Genomic DNA, 21,817 nt, shown 5'->3' with positions numbered 1-21,817 from the left:
TTTGGATTTTGAGTTGCGATTTGAATAGTAAAAATTTTAAATTTGAATAGGTGTACGATGTGATATAAATAGGGGTTGATGTAATGTTTTGAATGTAAAATTGATTTTTAGTATAATATAAAAAATAAAAATATATTTTTGATTTGATGTTTTTTTAGAAAAAAATTGGATGAATAGTGAATTTAAAATCCAATCTTCCAAACAAACACACCCTTGGTCAAAAAATGAATTAATTGAATTCTTTTACTTGAAAATAATTAAATATTGAGTTAATTAAGTATAATTAAGATGCCAAAAAAATATAGTTGAACCATACACAGACATGACACAAGCATAAACACGAGTTCGGGCTCGGAGCATAAGGTTCGGGGCATGTGGGCTCAGGAGCCGTGTTATAAAATGTGGTGTGTTTGTTCGGAGGGATTGGATTTTAAATACATTATTTATCTCATTTTTTCCCTAAAAAACATCAAATCAAGTACATATTTTTCTTTTGTTATACTTCCAAAAGAGACGTCTTCTTTGGTGTTTGCACGATAATTAAATAATAATAGTATTTAATTAAAAATGAGTATAAAGTATAATTTAAAAGACTAAAATGTCCTTGTTTTTTTAAGAATTTTAAAAAGTTAGATTATAGTAATAATTATGAATAGTTTAAAAAAGTATGAATAATTTTGTTATAAAGCGAGGACCACAATTAAACAAGACAATCGTTTTTATGTCGGACGAAAATGAAAAAACAATACAATTCTTTTGGGACAGAGGGAGTATTATACTAAAAATTAATTTTACATTCAAAATATCACATCAACATTTATTTATATCACATCAAATAAACTATTCAAATTTAAAATTTTTACTATTTAAATCCCAACTTAAAATTCAAACATCAAATAAACACACTCTTGATATTAGGAATTCTAATTTTGATATAGTTCTCACACAAAATAATAATAAACAAATTAGTTGATAAAATAAGTAATAGAATTATAATGATAAATCAAAAATAATATGAAAATATAATGTTATAAATTTAGCAAAAAAATATCTGCATTATAAATTTAACCAAAAAATATTGCAGATTTTCGATTGAAATAAAAAAAAATAATATGAACGTATAATGTTATAAATTTAACCAAAAAATATCTGCAGATTTTTTATTGAAATCGCACTCATATCATAGTTACTCCTATCAGATAAACAAGGTAACATTAAAAAAATTATTTATATCTGTATAATTTACTTCACAAATATGATTGTATTTGTTTTATAAGAGATCAATAGAAATATTTTTGTCATTTTCTCTTAATTTGTATTATATATCTGATACAATAATTAATATTTAAAAATAAATCCAACAAAAATCTATGTCATTTTATTTAATAGTAAAAATACTTTTGCATTAGTTATTATGTATGTATTATAAGATACTAAGAAAAATAGTTTGTCCTATTTTTTTTTCTTTTAATTTGTACTCCCTCCGTAATTCAAATATATTTTCACTTTTATTTTCTGGTTATAATTTAATTATTTTTGTTTCATTTTTTAATAAAAAAATATTATTTTATCTACATTTTTTTTACCCAAAAAAATAAAAATTTATATTTTTATACATTTTTCTTAAAATTCGTGTATGATAAAATAAACACACAAATGAATGACAGATAGAGAATTATTATATTTTAATATAATAATAAATAATTAAAAAGCAAAATACTCCATATGTAATGATATTTATGTAATATATAATAAATTTGAATAATATTTATAATATTAAGTATATAATACAATTATTAAAGAAAAAAATAAATACGTTTGTTACAAAAGACTGAATAAAAAAAATCAGATTGTCAAATAACAAAGTGAATATATTTTAAAGAAAATGTAATTCTTCTATCAAAATGGAAAATTGATGGAGTAAGTAGGAAGTACTCCATACGTCCCAAATATTCTGTAATATTTTTTTTTTTGATATATTCCAAACACCATGCAACATTTTCAAAATAAGAAATGATTAATCTCTATTCCACATTTTATTCCCTCACATTATCCAAATAAAAAAATAAAAAAATATTTCTTTCTCCATCATATTATTTAATTTCCAAATTATCTTAATTAATATTACCCACCTAAAAATTCATACCAAAAATAAATATTGCACTTTGTTTGAGACGGATGGAGTAGTCAATATAATTAGAATAGAAACCTCAAAGAGACAGAAATGCAAATGAAGATGGTTGTCTTGTCCATTGCTGTAATTATGGACTGCTTTGACTTTCCCACTGCCTTCTCCTCCACTTTTATTTCACCAACTTTTTATTTTTTATTTTTTTTTTAATGCAGAAATATGCCATTCATTTTTATTATTTATTTCGTTCCAAATACCCGTTATACCGTAGACACAGTATTTTTGAAGGAGTGTGATTAGCAGATAATTAAGAATTTATTAATGAAAATAATTATTCTATAATATAAATAATTATAAATTAAGATTAAGATAATTAATTAGTTTAATTAAAATTAAAAAAAATAAAATTTAAAATTTTAAAATGAGATTAAGATGTGTAATCATTTCCAAAAAGAAAGTGACATGGTATATGGGAATGGCAGAAATGGCAACGTGGTATTTGGGACGGAGGGAGTACAATTTTTTTTTTAATGTGAATATTTTTAGAAAAGATAAAAAGATATGAGCTTTTTTCGTCTTAATTTAAAATATATTTTATTATCATTTTTGTTCGCCTCACTTTAAAATATTTATTTTATTTTTTAATTAAAATAATTATATATTAATACCAAAATATTTTTAATTTTTATTTAAATTACAAATATATTATTATATATATATTTATTTTTTACTTTTACTTTATATTTTTATATAATTTTTTATATTATATACAAAAATCATTTTATCAAAAAATATTGCGTGAACAAAAACTTTGTTCTTTTATCCAAATTTTTTGGATATACCCTTTTAGAAAATACGAATTCATTTTTTATACTCACTTACCTAATTTTCTATGTTTTTAAGTAAAAATTATTTTTTCAAAGGAATACACAAAACAAACAACCCCAACACAATCATTTATTTTAAAATTATAATTACAAATTTCACTTAAAATATATATAAATTTGTTTGATTTCGATTGTTTTATTAATATATTTATAAACATATTTTTATATTTTATTAAATAATTTATTTAAATTCAAATTTTTAATTTTAAAATTAATTCTCAAACCTAAGTTGAAAGACGCCTATAGTCCCTACGTAATGTAATAAACAATAACGCGTGTTTCCATTTTGTCATGAAATCGGGAAATGGCCCCACACGCTTTTATTATTATTGACTAATTAAGGATTTGCTGCGCCAACGTTACGGAGTGATTATTGCCTAATATTTATTGCACAATTATTTAAAATAATTATTCCTACGATTTTTATATTTGTTATGTCCAAAATGTCAAATTTCATGTCACGACAGAAAAGTCTATAAATAATTTAATAATAACATGGGTTAGTGTTACCAAATTTGAATCAAATTCTTTTTAGCAAGTTCCTTTTTATCAATCGGTGCACTTGACTAATTAAAATTTATTTTAATTTTTTAAAGAAAGTAGCTATTAATTCCACGTCATCCCACTTGCTTATCTTGTTGATAAAGTCGGTTTATATTTTTGAAAATTTCCAAAACGCAATAGAAATTTCAAATTACCAAACTGATTGCTTTTAATTATTTTATTTTTGATTTTTATTTGAACTTGTCTTTAATTTGAAATTTGAAATTCAAAATTTCATCAATTATCGGGGAAAGTTCAAAAGCAATAAATTAGGGTTTTTTTATTTTATTTTAATTGGATCAGTCCATCGGTTTTATTGAGCCCACGCTTTTAAATAATTGTTTTGGCCCAAATTGTGAATGGCTCATTAAAAGCCCAAAATCGCTAAAAGCGTTTTTTCATTTGAAATCGCGCTTTTAGTTTCTACTTTTTCGTTGAATTAACGCTTTCGAGCTTCCACTGTAATGGAGACCGCAGCGTTGGAGGAGTCTCGGCAGGTTCGGAGGATAGGTGAAATTCCTTCGGCTGAAGAATTCGCTTCTCAGATTGAACGCAAGAATGATCCAGTTGTAAGTTCCTCTTCGTACATCTCATATAGGAACCTCTTTTTTTTTTTTTTTTTTTTTTTTTCGGAGTGCAAGCACTGAGCAGAGAATGTACACACTGGTAGTTGGCGGTATTGTAATTTTATTTTATTTTTTTGGTACTGTCCAATGAGAAGGTTTTCAGTGGATGCATAAAGGAGTGGAAGGCGTTTTCGAAATGGAATGTGTCGAATGGCGGGCTCGATTATTTGCAGGTAAGTTGCTCTCGTTGCAGGGGTTTGAAAAATTGGAGGTGAAATTCACAGTTAAAGGGTTGTGTTATTCGGAAAATCGATAAAAAAAGGAGTTATTACTATATTCTATTGTTATTTGCTGTCTACAACAACTAGGAGATTTTGGTTATTCAAGAACACTGGGGAAAGCTGCAGCTATATGTTTATGCCATTGGACACCACTTCTCTACATTGTACTACGCTGATACGAGCTACAAGTTCATACAGAAAGTGATAATTTTTTGGATATATTGTAGTTTTACAAATGTAATTTAAATGGGGTTCTAGGTGCTTAGTTGATTTCGAAGGTGTTTTTGAATGTGTCGAATGGCCGTCCCGATTATTTGTAGGTAAATTGCTTCTTGTTGCAGAGGTTGAAAAACTGCAGGTGAAATTCAGACTTAAAGGGTTGTGTTCCATTGGACACCGCTTCTCTATATTGTACTAGTTGAAACGAGCTATAACTTCATACAAAAAGTGATAATTTTTGTTTATATTGTACCTTTACAAATGGAATTTAAATTGGTTTCTAGTTGCTTAGTTGATTTGGTGGTGGTGTTGACTTCATGGGCCCTAGACATGGTTGATCCTTGTGTTTTATGGGAGAAGTGAACTGAAGTCTTTTCCATGTCAGGAGTTGGCAGGCGTTACCGTTGTTCAAGCTATGGCTTCCAGATCTGCACCAATATTTTATGGAGATATAAGAAGTCATGACAGGGTGATTTTCTTTTACTGATATAGCATGGAAGTATAGTAATTATCTGATTATTCTGATGTTTACTATTTACTGTTATTCTTTGTAAAGGTTCCAGTACCATTTTCTACCTTCATCGGGTATTGCAAGGATCTTCTAAAATGTGGAGATGATGGCCGTGACTCTATGCCTGACACACTGAAGCATAAACTAGTTGAAAATTCTAAGGAACATAGTGAATCCATCACTGAAGAAGCATGTCCAAGGCAAATATATCTTGCTCAGGTAAGTTGTGGTGTAAACCAGTTAGGTTGTTGATTGTCTTTTAATGTTGTTGAGGGCTTTCTTATCTTTGACTTGGTGGTTGCTCAATTTCTCAATGAAAGGCTCAGCCAATTAGACAAGAATGTACTGCGGGCTTTGTTTCTATGTTTTTTAAACTCCACTCGACTCTGATACAATGTTGCCTGTTAATAAAAAGTTTGAGTGGTTCTTTGAGATTATTTAAGTTAATTAACAAGCAATTGGACCTTTGGAGTTGGGATCCATGGCTATGTCTAGCATATGTCTAGTACTTCAACAAGCATGTCCTGACAATGAGGCAACAAGCATGTCCTGACAATGAGGCAAAATTCTTCTAAATATTACTATTGTTCTTTTTATGTTCAGTAAGTAGTATGTGGTTTCAATAACCAAGTATATCTTTGTCTCCTTAGCTGCTTCATTTTTTGTTATCTTGGTTTCATGGTGTCTTCCCAGATGAGTGACAGTCACATGGTATAGGTACCGATTATGAATGGTGAGAATGAGGAAAATGTTCAGTTGGAATGTCTACAAGAAGATATAGAAACGGTATGTTTTTTCTTGCCTTCTCATTTTCCCTCTTCCCTTTATTTGACTTATTTGAGCAGCTTGAATCTTACTTTTTAACTTATTCAAATGGGATTAATACCTTTGTTTTCATTCAATAGCCTTCGTTTCTGGTGGGCAAAATTCTGGGTTCTGTCAATTTATGGATGAATAATGCCGCATCTAGATCTAGTACTCACTATGATCCACACCACAACCTTTTATGCATAATCTCAGGGTGTAAGAAAGGTATGGAATTTCAATGTGCTAATTTATAATCATATTCTAAACATATATTTATCTACCATGATGAACTCCCAGTTTTAGTTTGTATGCGCGATTATGAATGATGATGGCGTGCATACTCCTGTTAAAGATTTTGTTTAGTGAGGCTTTTTGGCAATTTGTTTTCAGCTTTAGCTGATGATATTGATGTTAGCATTGTGGTTTGAATTTTCAACTCGATTGCCAGTTTTGTGTTTCCAATTAAGGGAATGAAGGTTGAAATATCTCTCATGGAAGCCTAAAATGTTGGAAGTCGAAAAATCTCATGGTTTTATGTGATGAGTGTTGTTCTTATGTGTAAATGGATATGATATCCCATGTAACTGGCTGTAAAAAATGAAATTACTATTTTTGGGTCCATAGCGAATATTTTATTGTATTTTTCTCTCCTAAGAATTGTGTTGCTGTAAAAATCAAAATATGATTTACATAAAAGTATAGTCATTTAACCCAAGTACCCACATTCCAGAGCGAATATATTCTTGGCAGGCTTTCCTTAGAGGGCATGTGTTTCCTGATTACTCTGTGTATGTAGTGGGATTTGGGGGGTTTGAACCTCCTGTCTAGAGAACTCTAGGCTATTAATGTTAGGTGATCATTTGCATACTTTCCTTGTTTCCCGTTACTTCCTTGGTTTTTTTCCTAATAACACTTTTACATATGCATGTTATCCGTTGGGAAAAAAACATTTTGGTTGTCAGTTGTTTTGTGGCCTCCTTCTGCGTCCCCCTTCTTGTATCCACTCCCCGTGTACGGTGAAGCCTCAAACCACAGGTATATGCTATCATTGGAATTTTTCTCGCATTATCTCTCCTTCATATCAACCTACTCCACTTCACATATAATTCTATTCTTCAGCTGGAGATTTATGCTGGTGGTCATTAACCATTTTCTATTTCCCAGTGCTGTTCCGTTAGAGAACCCAGATTTCAGTCTCTATCCCAGGGCAAAATCAATGTATGAGTACTCTCAGAACGTTGTTCTTCATGCTGGAGATGCCCTATTTATTCCAGAAGGATGGTAATGCAATTCTGTTTCTTCTTTCTGAATTATGCATTCCAAGAGAATTTAATGTGGTGTTAAGAGGAGCTAGCAAGATTGGGAATGAATTTAGTTGGTAGTTTATAATTTCTTAGTATTAACATTGCTGCATGAGGCAAATGCATGAGGTGGATCTGCTATGGATCCAGTACTATGTGTGACATGCTTGTGTTCAGTCCATTACTTATATATATGCATTTTTGGTATCATCTGTTACACATTTTGGATGAAGCAAATGCATGAGGTGGATCTGCTATGGATCCAGTACTATGTGTGACATGCTTGTGTTCAGTCCATTACTTATATATATGCATTTTTGGTATCATCTGTTACACATTTTGGATGAAGCAAATGCATGAGGTGGATCTGCTATGGATCCAGTACTATGTGTGACATGCTTGTGTTCAGTCCATTACTTATATATATGCATTTTTGGTATCATCTGTTACACATTTTGGATGAATAGCTGTAAGTGCAATATGTTTAACAGATGCCCTCTAGCTTTTGTTCCAGGTTTCATCAAGTTGACAGTGGAGATTTAACCATAGCTGTCAATTTCTGGTGGCAATCTGACGTGATGTCTGGCATGTCAGAACACATGGATGGATACTATCTACGTAGAATATTAAAAAGGTACACCCCTGTTCTTGGTACTTTTCACTGCTGTTTGGTACTCAGGCACACGCTGAAATTTTCGTCTGCTTTCATGTTTGATTGGCGTTTACTCTGAACATCAAGGTTGACGGACAAGGAATCAGTAAGTAATCTCTATGCGGATCTGTTATTTAGTAATGGATCAGATTCTTCTAGTATACTCTGCCATATGTTTGGATTTCTTTCTATCACATTAGCATCTCTTATAATCTCTATGATATGATGTTAATTCTTTTGATGATTGGTTAGATTCAGGTAACTAAGCCAAAACCATAATTTTGGATTCAAATATAAATCTATATTCTTTTGGTGATTGATTGAATTCAATTAATTAAGATACACAAAGTTAAAGTTATATTCCAAACATTCCAAGATCACTCAAAACTTATGTACTCGGTGCGGCTTCTTGAGGACCTTTTCATATGTGAATGTGATATTTATTACTACTACTGAATCATAGAAGTTAAGTCTTAATATACCATATCATATGATATTTCATAGTAGTATCTTTAGGAATTTTCACAGTATGTAATTTCCTAGTTATATGTTACGTCATGGTGGTTTATATTTCTGTTATTCTAAAATTTGATTTTACACTTAAAATCCTCACCTGAATTTGCTTGTTAGACTTTTCATAATCTGGTGTTGGTTTGACATTTGGTTTCTGGCATCCAATAGGGATGAATGTGTCATGTTGAATTTATGGCTTGCTTGTCGCTATACTTTTATTTTCCCTTTGATTTTCATCTCAACCTTTCTGTTTCAGTTAGAAGGTTAACAACTTGTTATGTGTTCAGGACAGGATCGAATGCTTTGTATATCTTCCACTACTACAGATAAAAAGGTGATAGATGCAGGCCAGTTAACTTCGAATGCAGGTTGGAATCACATGTTATCTACATTTTCAGCTCTGCTTCACTTGACGGAAATATATGTTCATTTACACCTAAATACGATTAGTTATTTTGCTTGGAACACAATATTAGCATGCCATATCTTTGTGATAGATTTGGATGTCGTTCATCAAACATTCAGTTTGGAAGGGAAAATGGACCAAGGATTTTCATTACAAGAACTGGAACCATCAACACTAAGGTCTCTATATTCACTTATCTCAATAGTGCACGACCGTGTCAACCACAGTCAACTGGGAAACAACAGCTCTGGTGACAATTCTGCCAGTGGGTCGAAAGATGGAGTACAGAAAGCTGTTACAGCAAATTTATTTAACTTGGAAGATGATCCGATTGCTAAACTTGTTTGGACTCTTCAACCACTTGCCTTTCGGGACCTTTTCTTTGCCATGGCTGTGAGTTATCTCCCCCTCAAAATTTACATGTTTTATTTGGCTGAACAAGCTAAAAGAAGGGCACATGGCTTGATTCCCTATTTTTTCCCCAATTTTATGTAGTCTCATATCACTGTTCAACAAATTATGTACGAATTTTATGCTTATACATAAAATGAATAACCTCTGGAACATTCAAACTTTCCAAAAGAAGAAAAATAAAAAATCCTGTTATGAAGCATTATTATATAATCATGCAAAGTAAACGTTTCCTTGGAGACAACAATCCATCATTATTCCATTGAGAGGGTAAGAGGTTGCAATTTTATTTTCATTGTTATGCATTTATTATTGTTTTTTTTTTTTTTGTCAGAGTATGTTTATCAATTTGTGCTGTACTATGTAGGATTGTCGCTTATTTTGTTTCTTCTTTTTCCCATATAGAAATTCTTTTGAATTTTGTACAACTTTTAGCCATTTTTGTTTCAAAATTGATATATAGAACATGTCTTTTATGGCATTTTGTAGCATAATTTGCATTTTGTATTTTACATTTTGTCTTTTGAATTTGCATTTTGTAGCATAATTTTCCCAGAACATTGGAAGCTTATATATTACATGCCCTTTCCCCTGTGGGTGTTGAAGTCCTTACCAGGAAATTTGAACAGATGGATCAAATGCTTCTTGCAGATGATCGGTACAATGAATTTTTCCTCTCTTTTTGTGGTTTCTGTCTTAATGAATAGTTATCTAAGGTTTTTTAATGTTTTCAGGAGTCAGTTTTACGAGAAATTCTATAGTGTGTTTGATAACCAGTTTTATGCCATGGATGCACTTCTGAATGGAAAAGAAGCATTTGCAAGCAAGGTATCCTACTGTTCCTTTCCTTTTATTTCAAATTGTTGCCCTCACATGCCTTTCTCATCCTGTTTAAGATAGATGAAGTTTCCAAACCTATCTTGATTTTAAATTCTGGATCCTTCCTAAAGACCTCAATCTTTTAGTTTTTGCTCTCTCAGTAAGTAAATTTTGATTAAATAACTATTTCAGCATCAGTGTCATTCTACTGTGTTCCTTTATCTACCAAATCCTTACAATGTCTGTAGACATCAGTATTTTGGATATTTGATTATCTGCAAACCATTTGCTGGGATCATTATGATTTTCACACAGTTATGACTATGAAAAGAAAATTTTCTTGATTCTGCATGGTGGCACGCTATCTTACTTATTAATTATTATAAGTTATAACTACTAGGGTGTAGTTGAATGCATTAATACTATGATTATATGCTAGCGTCAAGTATTTCATTGTACTGTTTACCTCAAAGTACTCTTAAGAATGCTCAAAATCTTAATTGGTGGAAGGAATGATGTCCTTATCTGGCATCAGATGTTAATAGATGGAAGTCGAAACCACAAGTTTTCCTTTCCACAGGATGATGTATTCTGAAGTGTCTATGGGAAAAATCGTGCGGGTTTTGTGTGTAACAGTAAACATCCTGTTGTTTCGTTCCCTATCCTGACACTTGTTTTGCATATTTATTGAGCACTTGGCTCTACCTCAGTGTTTGTTATAATTAAAATAATTTGCATGTTATGCAATGACCAAATACATCTTTAAACATAGTTCAATTTTATGCTCAAGATTCGCTTGACTTGTTTAATGAGTCATTGAGTTGATTGAATGTGCTAAACTGTGGGTGAACTTGCATCTTTGAAGCAGTTTCTTACAGGATTCTTTCATTGCAACAGGCATTTAACAATGTTTTGGTCCAGTATCTGGGGATTAATCTTGATGGCCAAAAACTATAGCTGGGAGGAATCACAAGGGTGATGGTAATCCTATGCCAGTTGCTGCTACTCATGGCTTTTGAATCATGTCAAACTGAAATGGGGCATCTGTATTGGTTTAGATACATTTTAGCTGCAATGCATGTGATGCTGTTGTGTCGTGTTAATGGGTTACTGATCTCTGCTACGCGAAATTTAGCACTGCTGAAATTTGTGCGATGCATGAACTCACACATGTACAAGTTTCCTTTTATTTTATTTCTAGTTTTAAATCTTTTCTTGCTTCTTTTCATGTGGTCTATTATGATTGAATTTATATCTAAATTGTGATATGATTTATTCTTCTTGATTTTCATGGAGGGCTGTTGTTGTTGTTGATCTGTTCTGATGGGATTTGTAATGTTTGATTTGATGAAATCTTGAACCCTAGAATTTGAATTTCCACCTGAGTTTGGACTTACAATCATATCATGAACAATTGAAACCCTAATTAATTAGTCTGCAACAATTGATAAACCCTTTTGATTGTTTGTGTTCTGTCGTAAATATCAAATCAATCAATTATATATATATTTTTATATTATACTATAAATTTATTTTATATTTAAAATATCAAATTAACTTATATTTATAGTTCAAAAACAAATGTTTATTATATATTAGTACATATATATATATATTATATGTAAGCAATAAAATAATACTAATATCTAACCATGATTAATAATATTTGTTGCCATACTAATATGTAACCATGATTAATAATATTTGCTGCCTCTTTCAACATTGCTTCATTACATTCACAACCAAACCGACGCCTCTTCAACCCTATTTATACTTGTGCTTATCTCTCTCTCTAAGTGAATCTATATATATATATATATCTCTGTATGTATGAAGAAACAGTGTTGCTAATTATATATATATATATATTTTATTATTATTATACATATGTATATATATGTATTTGATTTATGGCCATAATTTCAAACGAAACCATTGAGTAGAGAGAAGAGAATAATATCCAAAATTGTATCATCTCATCTCATTCATATGAATTTTCAGTGGTAAAGAATCATGCTTTTTGCTCACGGCTCTTTTCTACTCCCAGATTCTCTCTCTCTCTCTCTCTCTCTTAATTCTTACACACACATAAAAAAAAAAAAAAAAAAAAAAAAAAAGAAGAATGTAGGTCCTAATTTTGTAATTTTAAAAGTAATTGAAAATAATAAAAAATTTAATATTTGATGTGATCTTCATTTGGTATAATATTTTTAAAAATTTTAATGTAAATAAATCGTGTCTAAAATTTCAAAATTGTTTGTATAATCAGACGGTAATACTCCATATACATATATAATTTTTTTTATAATGAGAGTAAAAATCAACAAACAATTCATATTGGGCCTAATATTTAGCATTAACTTGGGCCTATTATTTAGTAAATTGGGCCGATAATTTGACCCATTATTTAATGGGCTTATGTTGTTAAGTTGAGCTTTTATTTTAAGTTTCTTCGGGCCGGCCCGTTATTTCTGAGATTCTAGAAGCTATATACATATATATAGAGAGATATATATCTGCAATTTTGAATACGTGCAACGCCGGCTTTCCAATTGACAATGGAGATGTTCCCCCTAATGGATTGTGGTTCTGCTAGCGGAGAATGAAGCTCGGGGAGCTTGAATTGTTGATTGTTTTGTTAGGGTTTCTGGTTTACTGGAACAATGCCGTCGCCGGAGAATCGTTGTCGTGCTTGACGGTGTATAGAGAAGGAGGCGCGCCGGCGGTGTTCCAATCGCCAAAATGCCCTCGCTGGACCATATCGAGCTTCAAGAGGCGATCCGACGGGGAGTCTGGTTCGTCGCCTGCGATTTGTCAGTCAGCGATGCTCCAAGGCCGCCGGAAGTCGCAGGAAGACCGGACGCTATGTGCTTCGAATCTTCGAATACCTTTCCCAGGTGCAATTGTAGTATGAAGTTATATTGGCTAGGATGGTTGAAGTTCCTCTACAGTTGGAAGTTGAGTGATTAAAAGTTTGTTTATTATGTCTTTTGTTTTCTTTGAAGGTCCGAGAGGGATTACCGAAATGAAAGTCGGGATAATGGCAGTTTTCGACGGGCACAATGGTGCTGAAGCTAGTGATATGGCTTCCGAATTGCTTCTGGAGTACTTAGTTTTGCATACTTATTTTCTTCTTGACACGACCTATTCGATTTTGTCTAATAAATTGATAAGACGGCTGCCGGATAAAGGAGAAGAGGGTTCTGGTTTTCAGAAGGTTGATTGGAATGAAGATTTTGAGCAGCAGATTCTTGATCTCGGAAGGTTCTTCTTTGCTGAGATCATTATAGAACGTACATGTATCACATCTTTATAATGATAATAATCTGCACAATCTGGTAGATTGTTTCTTACGTACAAAAAATCCCAACCAGAAGTTGGGTGATTTGTGAATTAAATTTAAGGTGACTATCCCTTAATATGGAAAGTTTCAGAAACATATATATATATATATATATAATATACTTCAACAAATGACTCATTTTCAGTCTTAAGTGAAAATGGTAGTAATACTTAATTTTATGTCTCCGAGAATTTGAGTTGAATCTAAAATTTTGAATATATCAAAGATTTTGTTATTCACATCTTTCCAATTTGAGGGTTGGACTTATTATATGAATTCATCATTATAGACATATATATACATCAGGTTTGGTTTCAAATATAATATACATTATTCATCTTTGTGCTAGTTTGGGACTCAATTGAAAATTTATGTAGGTTCAAGGTGCCATTTTCTGCAATTATGGATGGATCGTTCCCTTTTGAATTATTGAGGGAAGCATTGTTAAGGGCAATCCGTGACATTGATGCTGATTTTTTCAAGGCAGGTTATTTAATTCTTATGTATATGAGGATTTAAGATACTATCATCTTAACACATGTGGCTTTTTGTTTCTATGAAGGATGCTTCTCGATACAACCTCACATCTGGTACTACATCAACAGTTGTACTACTAGCAGACTCTCAAATCCTCGTTGCTAATTTAGGTGACTCAAAGGCATTCTTGTGCTCTGAAGTGTATCAATCTCCTTCAGAGGCTAAAGGTTGGTACATTCTTGATTTCTCATCATGCTAAAAAAATCAGTCTAGTTGTCTGTTTATGCTAATATAATTTAGCAGTCAAGATCCCGACTTTCATAAGTTCACTAACTTGCTATCCTCAGTTCCCCACTATTATGGCAGACCCGTTCTTGTTACTCATTAGGATGTTCACCTTTGATTCAGATATAATTATCTGCTGCAAAATGAAAATATAATTGATGATTGAATGAAAAAAAAAAAAAAAGAATAAAATTCATATGTTTTATTTATAAATTGCCCTTTGGATATTGCAGCTACTTTATTTCGGGTGTTCAGACAGAGAAGAAGTCAAGGTGTTGTTACATCCTTAGAAGAGTATCATCGCCTAAAATCAATAGCATCTAATGGATGGAGCTTTTTGATTGCTAAAGAACTAACAAATGATCACCATCCCGATAGACTGGATGAAAAACTTAGGGTTGAGTCTGCTGGGGGCTATATTACAAAATGGTCGGGTGTAGCTCGGGTTAATGGTCAATTGGCTGTATCTAGAGCAATTGGAGACATAAATTTTAAGAGGTATGATAGGTTTCTGTTCCTGAATTTCTCAGCGTGATTAAATTTCCTGCTGGAAGAGAGACATCTAACTCTGGTTTGAATGCTCGCAGTTTGGGTGTAATTTCAGTGCCAGAGGTGACTGATTGGCAACCTTTGACCAACAATGACAGCTATGTAATTGCTGCTTCTGATGGTGTTTTTGAAGATCTTACCCCCCAAGATATTTGTGATGTATTGTGGGAACCCCTATCTCATTTGACATTGCCACCAGAAATCAATTCTTCTTGCTCTTATTCATTAGCAGATTGTATAGTCAATATGGCTTTTGAAAGAGGAAGTACCGATAACTTAGCAGCTATCTTGGTTCCACTGAGGGTATTAGGTTCCTCTGACACTTTTGCAATGGACAGGAGTTATAAGGCGAGTAAATTTGATTACTCCACAGATGCAGATGAAAGGCAGATCTATGAGAGTTCAGGTTATTCTCTTTTTCTAAAATTTAATATGCCATATTTTATAAATCTTTGAAGTATTTTTCTAGTTTCCTCTTTTGAGTGATTTTTGTACTGGATATTCCTTGTATATCCTTTCATTATTCCCTGTATATGAATTATACCTGTAACTAGGAATTATGAAAGATATAATCATAATTATTGGTAGCTGAGGCTAGGTGCCTTATTTTCTCGCAGATATAGTGTAAAAAATGAAGCACTTGTATGAATCTTAGAGTAACGTCTGCATGATATAGTCATATCTTGTTGTATCCTTTTATAGATTAAAAATATTCATTTTTATTTTTTAAAATGTCATAGAATTTGAATTATGGTATATGTGTAGTTATACTATAAAGCTAGGATCTCAGAGTAGCTTCTGCAATAATGCATTAGGATTCTATTCTTCTTCAATAATGCAGTGTTTGAGTTCAGGAAATTCTCATGTTCTGAAGAACGTATGAAAAAAAAAAAAAATGACTTTCTTTTGAAGATAACTACGATTTTTAAGTTTCAAAATTTTGTTAGATATCATTCTATTAAATAGATCAAATTCAAAGTGGTACTGGGATAAAAAAAATTTAGATTGTATAATTTCTTGGAGGGGATATGCATCAAAGAATATGTTGGCAATTAAGTACAATAAATATTGTAGACATGAACAGATAGATCCTAGGGCATGTCCATCTTATTCTTTGAAAACCCATTACTTATATATTCTTGGAAAAAATTGAGTAATACATTGTAGATTTACTTCTCGATCGAAGGTCCTCATTACTTCAGGGTAGTTTATGGTGATTTTGGAAATGTTTCAACAATAATACTTGCCTTGTATTAATATGAAATTCTCCATTTGATATGGATTTTGTTTCAAGTATTATTCATAACAACCTAATCATTGCCACATGCTTTTTCTATCAGCTGATGGCAAAACTTCAGTAGTCGCAGAAGTGCAGCCTTATCCAGATGTTGCTAAGTTTGATAGGTTACTGGTAAGAATTAAAAGAAACAATTTGATGCTCTGATTGCCAATGGAAATATAATTGTTATGGGTGACATTCCTGATTTTTTAGGGATAAAGTTATTTCTCCAAAAGCATTTTCAAACAAAGGACATAGATCCTTTGAAATATTTCCTTAGTGTATTAGAATCATTAAGGATAGTAAATTATGTTTCAGACTAATGAAGGTTTTCATATAGTCAAGCATATGGCGAAGTAGGGGCAAAGCATTGTACCACCCCAATGACTACCTTATCGCAACAAAAGAAAGTCGGTGGTAAATCAATTCATGATCCACAGAGTTGTTGGAATGTCCAACTATTAGCACTAACTGTCTAACTCATTCAAACTTTGGTTTTTTTAGCAAGTGTACCACGTGGTTAAACTCCTATAATCAACTATTGTAGGCTATAAAACATTTGACACTTGCAAATTGACACATTGTTAACAAACATTGATTTTGGTTGTATATTAATATTGTTCGAATTTTTCCTGTCTACAGGTTGAAGGAAAACACAACAGCTCTGGATGCTTTTATTTGTCTGAGAACCTTGATGTGAATGATGATTACACATTTTGGGTCCATAAAGATGACTGGGAATCCGTGTCTGATCTGTCGCCTGCTTTAATTGTCCCAGATACATTTTTCTGGAGTAAGTCAAGTTGCTGTTTCAACAAAAAATTAAAATGATTACATAGAAAAAGGATCTGGTTGAGTTTTTGTATTTGTGTTGGTACTCTTAATTGATTTCCCAGTTATTTGGACAGGTGGACCATTAGATTTATACAATGATCAGCATGTATGTGTTCATTTTGGAAGGCATATTAATAAGGATAAAGATCAGTGCATCAATTCTGATGGGTTTGCAAGATTTCTTGGTTTGCTGGGATCCATCCCCTTTAACATTGGTCAGAATGATCAGATGTCATTAGAAACGAGGTAGGTGGGCTTCCCGGTAACATTATACTCCTTTTGTCCCACCTTAGTTGTCCAGATTCCTGTAGAAACAGGAATTTAGGCAAGGGTATAATTTGCAAATAATTAAGTATGTTATTAAAAATAATTATTATATTATATAAATAATTATAAATTAAAATGAATATAACTAATTAATTTTGTTAAAAAATTAAGAAAACTATAAATTATGAAATTTAAAATGCGATTAAATTGTATAATTATTTTCCAAAAAAGAAAAGGGGCAAATTATACTGAACGTACGGAAATGAAAAATATGGACAAGTTATGTGCAATGAACGGAGTAATATTTTGTTTTATATTTGAAATTCTAAATGGTGTAAGGTTGTCTTGAGTAGTGTCAATTGTTGTGTTGCTTGTGTTAGTAATTACCTTTAAGATCTGGCTGATCCTTTTTCCATATGATAACTATAGCTTTTCAAGATGGTTGGACTTCTTTTACCATGGCAGCTGAAGCCATAGGGATATAAATGCAAAATGATTTCACTTTTGCATTCTTTTGTAACAGGTTTCTGAGCTATTCATAAAATAAAATGGTAGTTTATTATTATATTATTATTATTTTTGATCTAGTATATACTGCAAATCACCGATGCTCCATGAATAGTTATACTGTTATTCATTTGAGCTGACTTCAGTTGTCTCCATATGTGACAATGCTAATGTAGGTGGGTGTGACGCAGATAATTAATTACATGTGGTGCGAACTTTTTGTGTTATAGGCACGAGTTTCTTTGTTTTGTTAGGAATAACTGTACTGTTTGTTTTCTTGTTATAATGTGGGGTGGCAAATCACAAATAACAATTCAAAATTTATCACAGTTGAAGAAAATCAGGTCAAAGTTTCCCGTGCAATAGTGTGCTGCAAGATACTATTTCTTGCCCAATTTTGTGTCATCTTGTGAATTCCTTTAATCCTCTAGCTGTTGCGTATTTTGTGTGTATGCTTTTGGAGTTTTAAATATGTGATGCTATGATTGTAGGTACATATTAAAGAAAAAGTTTGACCGTGGAGCATATGGTGAAGTTTGGCTTGCTTTCAATTGGAATTGTTCTCAAGTTGGAAAAGACATCAAAGGAAGACATATAGGAAACAATGTACACGAAAATGAGCATTCGAGGGCATACGATAAAAATATGGATGGAAGTGCTTTTTCTGAAAATTCCAGTGCTGGGTATTCTGCAGATATTCTGTTCATCTTAAAGCGCATAATGGTAATTATATTTATATGCTTTCAGTTGGACTGCAGTCACTGCATATTCGTATGTTCAATTGGGATGCTTTGCAGACATATAACTCAAAAGCTTTGTGGTTTTTGATAAATGCCTGGTGAATGAATTGCATGGAGGCTACTAAAGTCCTGTAAATGTGATGAACTTGAGGGCATTTTGCATGCTTACATTTAGAAGGAATATTGCTCGTTGTGCTGCATAGAAATTCTAACTTGCCTTATTCATAGTAATTGGGGATTTGGAATAATTACCAAATACACTTATCTTGTTTCTTTTATGCATTCTGTTGTTTATAAGCCATAGAGTTATCTGTCGAGACTTGTGACCTCATCAGTTTGGTTTCGTATTAGAAACATTTTTCACTTGCCTCAATCATTAAACGCTTGCTTTGTTATATTCTATGGCTTTCTGTGAGCAGGTGGAAAGGGGGGTGTCTGCTTACCTGAGTGGGCTACGGGAGAAGTATTTTGGTGAAGTTTTTCTAAATGCATCAAATTCTCTGTGTGCATTCTCCTATACCGGAGAACCAGATTTTGTCCAAAAGGCATCTCAATGCAATACACACACCTTCATATATGCCAATGAATCAGTTGGACATAAAACTAAGAGACTCTCAAGTTTTAATGATGAAGGTTTTGGGGAAAAAGAATGGGATGAAGCTGCCTACGAGGAAGGGCTAAATCATATTGCAAGATATGTGGAGTCTTTTGAGTCACGAACTAATGAGATCTGGCTTGTATTTCGACATGAAGGTACTTCCTTGACAAAACTTCTGTATACTGCCGAAGAAGTTGCAAGTGATGCTGATGAGGAAGGAAGTGAACGTGGTGGTAAGCGTGTTCAGATCTTGCGGCCATCAAAATGGTGGCACTGGTTGAAGACTACAGAAGCCGGGAAAGAGGAGTTTCGTAAAATTATATTGCAGTTGGTATGGTAATAATATTTTAACTTAATAGGGAGCTAGTTTCACAAAAATAGAAACTATCTCATTGTACTTTTTTAATTCTGTTCAGTTGCTGGCACTCAAATCCTGCCATGATCGCAACATCACTCACAGGGATATCAAACCTGGTAAGGAGAGAGTCCATATTATGCATTTGATTGCTTTGTTTTCTCACATGCGGCTGTCTACTGAGGATGCTATTTGTTTTCTGTTTGCAAGAAAACATGGTAATATGTTTCGAAGACCAAGAATCTGGAAATTGCTTAAGAGGGAGTCCAGGGACTGAAAAGAATTACACTACTAAAATGTACAGCATACTTGAGGCATTTGTTTGGTTCTTTCATTTACTGTTTTTCAAAATGGTTTTACTGAATACCTCATTTAGTCATTTCTGTACTGCAATTTATGTAATCCATCATTTTTATCGTCCACAAATCACATATACAAGATAAGCCAAAACAATATTTGCTATCTTGGCTTATCTTATATATGTAATATCTGTGTATCTAATATCTATTCTATCATTTGATGTAATGTTATAAAATTGGGTCATATTTGATCCACTAGATGCTCAGCTTTTTATAATCTGTGTATAAACATTATCTTGCTACACATGGTCTTTTTGACTAATGCATAGTACTCTTCTGCAACCTGGGCTTCTTGTTGATGAAATTCTCTTTATCGATTACAGGCGCATCATTGACTTTGGCAGTGCTGTGAATGATTTCACTGTGAAGCGACTGTATGGTTCTGTTGGGCCTTCCAGGTATTATATGGATATTATGATCATTCTTTCTCAGGTGTATTCGCTAGAAATTCTAAGCAAGTCCAGAAATAAATTATCTTAAAGTCCTTTAATTCAGTCAGTAGTTGGAAAAATTGTGCACCCTTATCATAAAATGAATCCTCCTTTCCCTAAGTATTGCCTAAAAATTTTATAAATCGATCCATGTCTACACGTTAGATCAGTGTTCTGTTTTCTCTGGTTTATTCTTGATTCTTTCCACAGCATAAAAAAAACTTATGTTTTCTTCTCTACCTTGTAGTGCTGAACAAACTTCCGAGTATGCTCCACCAGAAGCTTTCCTAAATGTGAGTTGGTATCGGGGACCACCAAGTGCCACTGCAAAGTATGTTGAATTCCTTTCAATTAGCATTTGTTTTTGGTTTGTTAGTTTTTTAGCTGTGGGATTACTAATGATTAATTTCATACTACTACTGATTTTATTTCCTTTTTCTATGCCTGTTCTCTTGCTAAAAAAACTCTGTATAATAGGTTCATGAGTTCTGTAAACTTCATCAATTAAATTTATATCTATATCTATATATGAGTATTGATTTTTGAGCTGCTTTGTTGGATAGGTATGATATGTGGAGTGTCGGTGTGGTAATCTTGGAGTTGATTTTAGGATCTCCAAATGTATTTCAAATAAGTTCTTTAACTCAGGCTCTTCTAGATCAACACCTAAAGGGTTGGAACGATAGCCTGAAGGAGCTTGCTTATAAGTATGTCCGAAATATTTTATTTCTATTTTTTCATTATAAGACCTCCACACACACACACATATATATGATATATTCCTTGTTCGCAGGCTCAGAGCTTTGATGGAAATGTGCATCTTAATACCCGGAATATCCTCAAAGCAGCTACATCATAATTGGGGTACAAGCGGCCAGGTTAGCCATATTAAATTTTTTTGTTTGTTTGTTTATTCATATTTTGAATGTCAGAGTAAAATCTAGTTTAAACACGACAATTCAGAAATTTGCGCATTTGGTACAGGGTTCGAGTTCTCCAGTTCCCTGGAAGTGTTCTGAGGAATACCTCTCTAATCTAATAAGGAGCAGAGATCCTCTTAAATTAGGGTATGACCTAAATCTGCTCCTCCATATTTATCCAACTTTGACTGAACCTCTATCTTCTCAGCTTTCCAAATGTATGGGCTTTGCGTTTAGTACGCGATTTGTTGAGGTGGAATCCTGTGAGTGTTCTCTTTCATTAGCTTTATACTTGAAATATCGATCAATCTAAATGTACCCTATTAGCTTTACATTATTAACCTCATGAACTTATTGCATTCAGGAGGAACGGCTGAATGTCGAAGAAGCGCTCCAACATCCTTATTTTGCACATCCCGGAGTCTAGGTTAGTAATCCGACATATTTTCTTACGACACGGTACTACCTCAAATGTGCAGAAACAGTAACACCACACCACTTTTTAGTCATCTTACCTGAATATATATATATATATATATACACACACACACGTACATACATACTTCACTAGAGAAATACCATAGATTCTTGCTGTTGAGGGCCTTTATTAATTGCCTAAAATGCCTATCAGTGTAGATTGTATGTTACTTTTTGTACCATTGTTGTTTCTTGTTTATGTATATAGCTTTAAGTGAACTTTCTTCTATGTATGTGTATATAACTATATACACAATAGTTCATTTCTTCAGTGTTTATAGTTGAGATATGAATAATTGTGAAAGTATTATAGATCATATTTTTTGTGTTATTGACCTTGGAATATTTT

The 21,817-nt window shown here is 32.4% G+C and overlaps 2 protein-coding genes across 5 annotated transcripts; both read left to right on the top strand.

Annotated features, from left to right (window-relative positions):
* The first annotated feature begins 3,983 nt into the window (after positions 1-3,983).
* On the top strand, positions 3,984-11,338 carry LOC127259018 (lysine-specific demethylase JMJ31). 2 transcript variants are annotated; one of them, XM_051286141.1, is made up of 15 exons: positions 3,984-4,130; positions 4,283-4,360; positions 5,013-5,096; positions 5,184-5,357; positions 5,856-5,924; positions 6,044-6,170; positions 6,908-6,980; positions 7,110-7,226; positions 7,761-7,880; positions 7,986-8,004; positions 8,704-8,779; positions 8,909-9,210; positions 9,771-9,886; positions 9,963-10,056; positions 10,945-11,338. In XM_051286141.1, exons 1-15 carry the CDS (start codon positions 4,026-4,028, stop codon positions 11,002-11,004), a joined length of 1,614 nt encoding a protein of 537 aa, XP_051142098.1. In that variant the 5' UTR covers positions 3,984-4,025; the 3' UTR covers positions 11,005-11,338. The 2 variants fall into 2 exon arrangements, with proteins under 2 accessions (XP_051142098.1, XP_051142097.1); XM_051286140.1 differs by having other exon boundaries at positions 7,749-7,880.
* Positions 11,339-12,579: 1,241 nt separating this feature from the next.
* LOC127258921 (probable inactive protein kinase At3g63330) lies at positions 12,580-21,739 on the top strand. 3 transcript variants are annotated; one of them, XM_051285991.1, is made up of 20 exons: positions 12,580-12,944; positions 13,053-13,311; positions 13,768-13,873; positions 13,953-14,094; positions 14,386-14,650; positions 14,740-15,107; positions 16,042-16,112; positions 16,623-16,773; positions 16,889-17,060; positions 18,080-18,311; positions 18,748-19,257; positions 19,343-19,400; positions 19,492-19,579; positions 19,964-20,038; positions 20,319-20,402; positions 20,635-20,778; positions 20,865-20,949; positions 21,056-21,138; positions 21,200-21,254; positions 21,356-21,739. In XM_051285991.1, exons 1-20 carry the CDS (start codon positions 12,650-12,652, stop codon positions 21,416-21,418), a joined length of 3,306 nt encoding a protein of 1,101 aa, XP_051141948.1. In that variant the 5' UTR covers positions 12,580-12,649; the 3' UTR covers positions 21,419-21,739. The 3 variants fall into 3 exon arrangements, 2 of the variants coding, with proteins under 2 accessions (XP_051141948.1, XP_051141949.1); XR_007840401.1 differs by lacking the exons at positions 20,319-20,402; positions 20,635-20,778; positions 20,865-20,949; ... (1 more) ...; positions 21,200-21,254; positions 21,356-21,739 and having other exon boundaries at positions 18,748-19,262; XM_051285992.1 differs by lacking the exons at positions 12,580-12,944; positions 13,053-13,311; positions 13,768-13,873; ... (1 more) ...; positions 14,386-14,650; positions 16,042-16,112 and having other exon boundaries at positions 14,926-15,107.
* Positions 21,740-21,817: the final 78 nt, after the last annotated feature.

The sequence above is a fragment of the Andrographis paniculata genome, unplaced genomic scaffold, assembly GCF_009805555.1.
Source record: "Andrographis paniculata isolate CXL003 unplaced genomic scaffold, ASM980555v1 Contig5END, whole genome shotgun sequence".
Classification (NCBI taxonomy): domain Eukaryota; kingdom Viridiplantae; phylum Streptophyta; class Magnoliopsida; order Lamiales; family Acanthaceae; genus Andrographis; species Andrographis paniculata.
This window is presented reverse-complemented; position numbering and strand designations above follow the sequence as displayed.

Bases quoted from the DNA above. Each gene is read 5' to 3' on its own strand.
- LOC127259018 (XM_051286140.1), top strand. From the start codon at position 4,026: ATGGAGACCGCAGCGTTGGAGGAGTCTCGGCAGGTTCGGAGGATAGGT. The intron at 9,887-9,962 runs GTACAATGAATT...TAATGTTTTCAG, and splicing joins ATGCTTCTTGCAGATGATCG to GAGTCAGTTTTACGAGAAAT. The intron at 10,057-10,944 runs GTATCCTACTGT...TCATTGCAACAG, and splicing joins AAGAAGCATTTGCAAGCAAG to GCATTTAACAATGTTTTGGT.
- LOC127258921 (XM_051285991.1), top strand. From the start codon at position 12,650: ATGAAGCTCGGGGAGCTTGAATTGTTGATTGTTTTGTTAGGGTTTCTG. The intron at 16,774-16,888 runs GTAAGTCAAGTT...TTATTTGGACAG, and splicing joins CCCAGATACATTTTTCTGGA to GTGGACCATTAGATTTATAC. The intron at 20,403-20,634 runs GTATGTTGAATT...TTTGTTGGATAG, and splicing joins CCACCAAGTGCCACTGCAAA to GTATGATATGTGGAGTGTCG.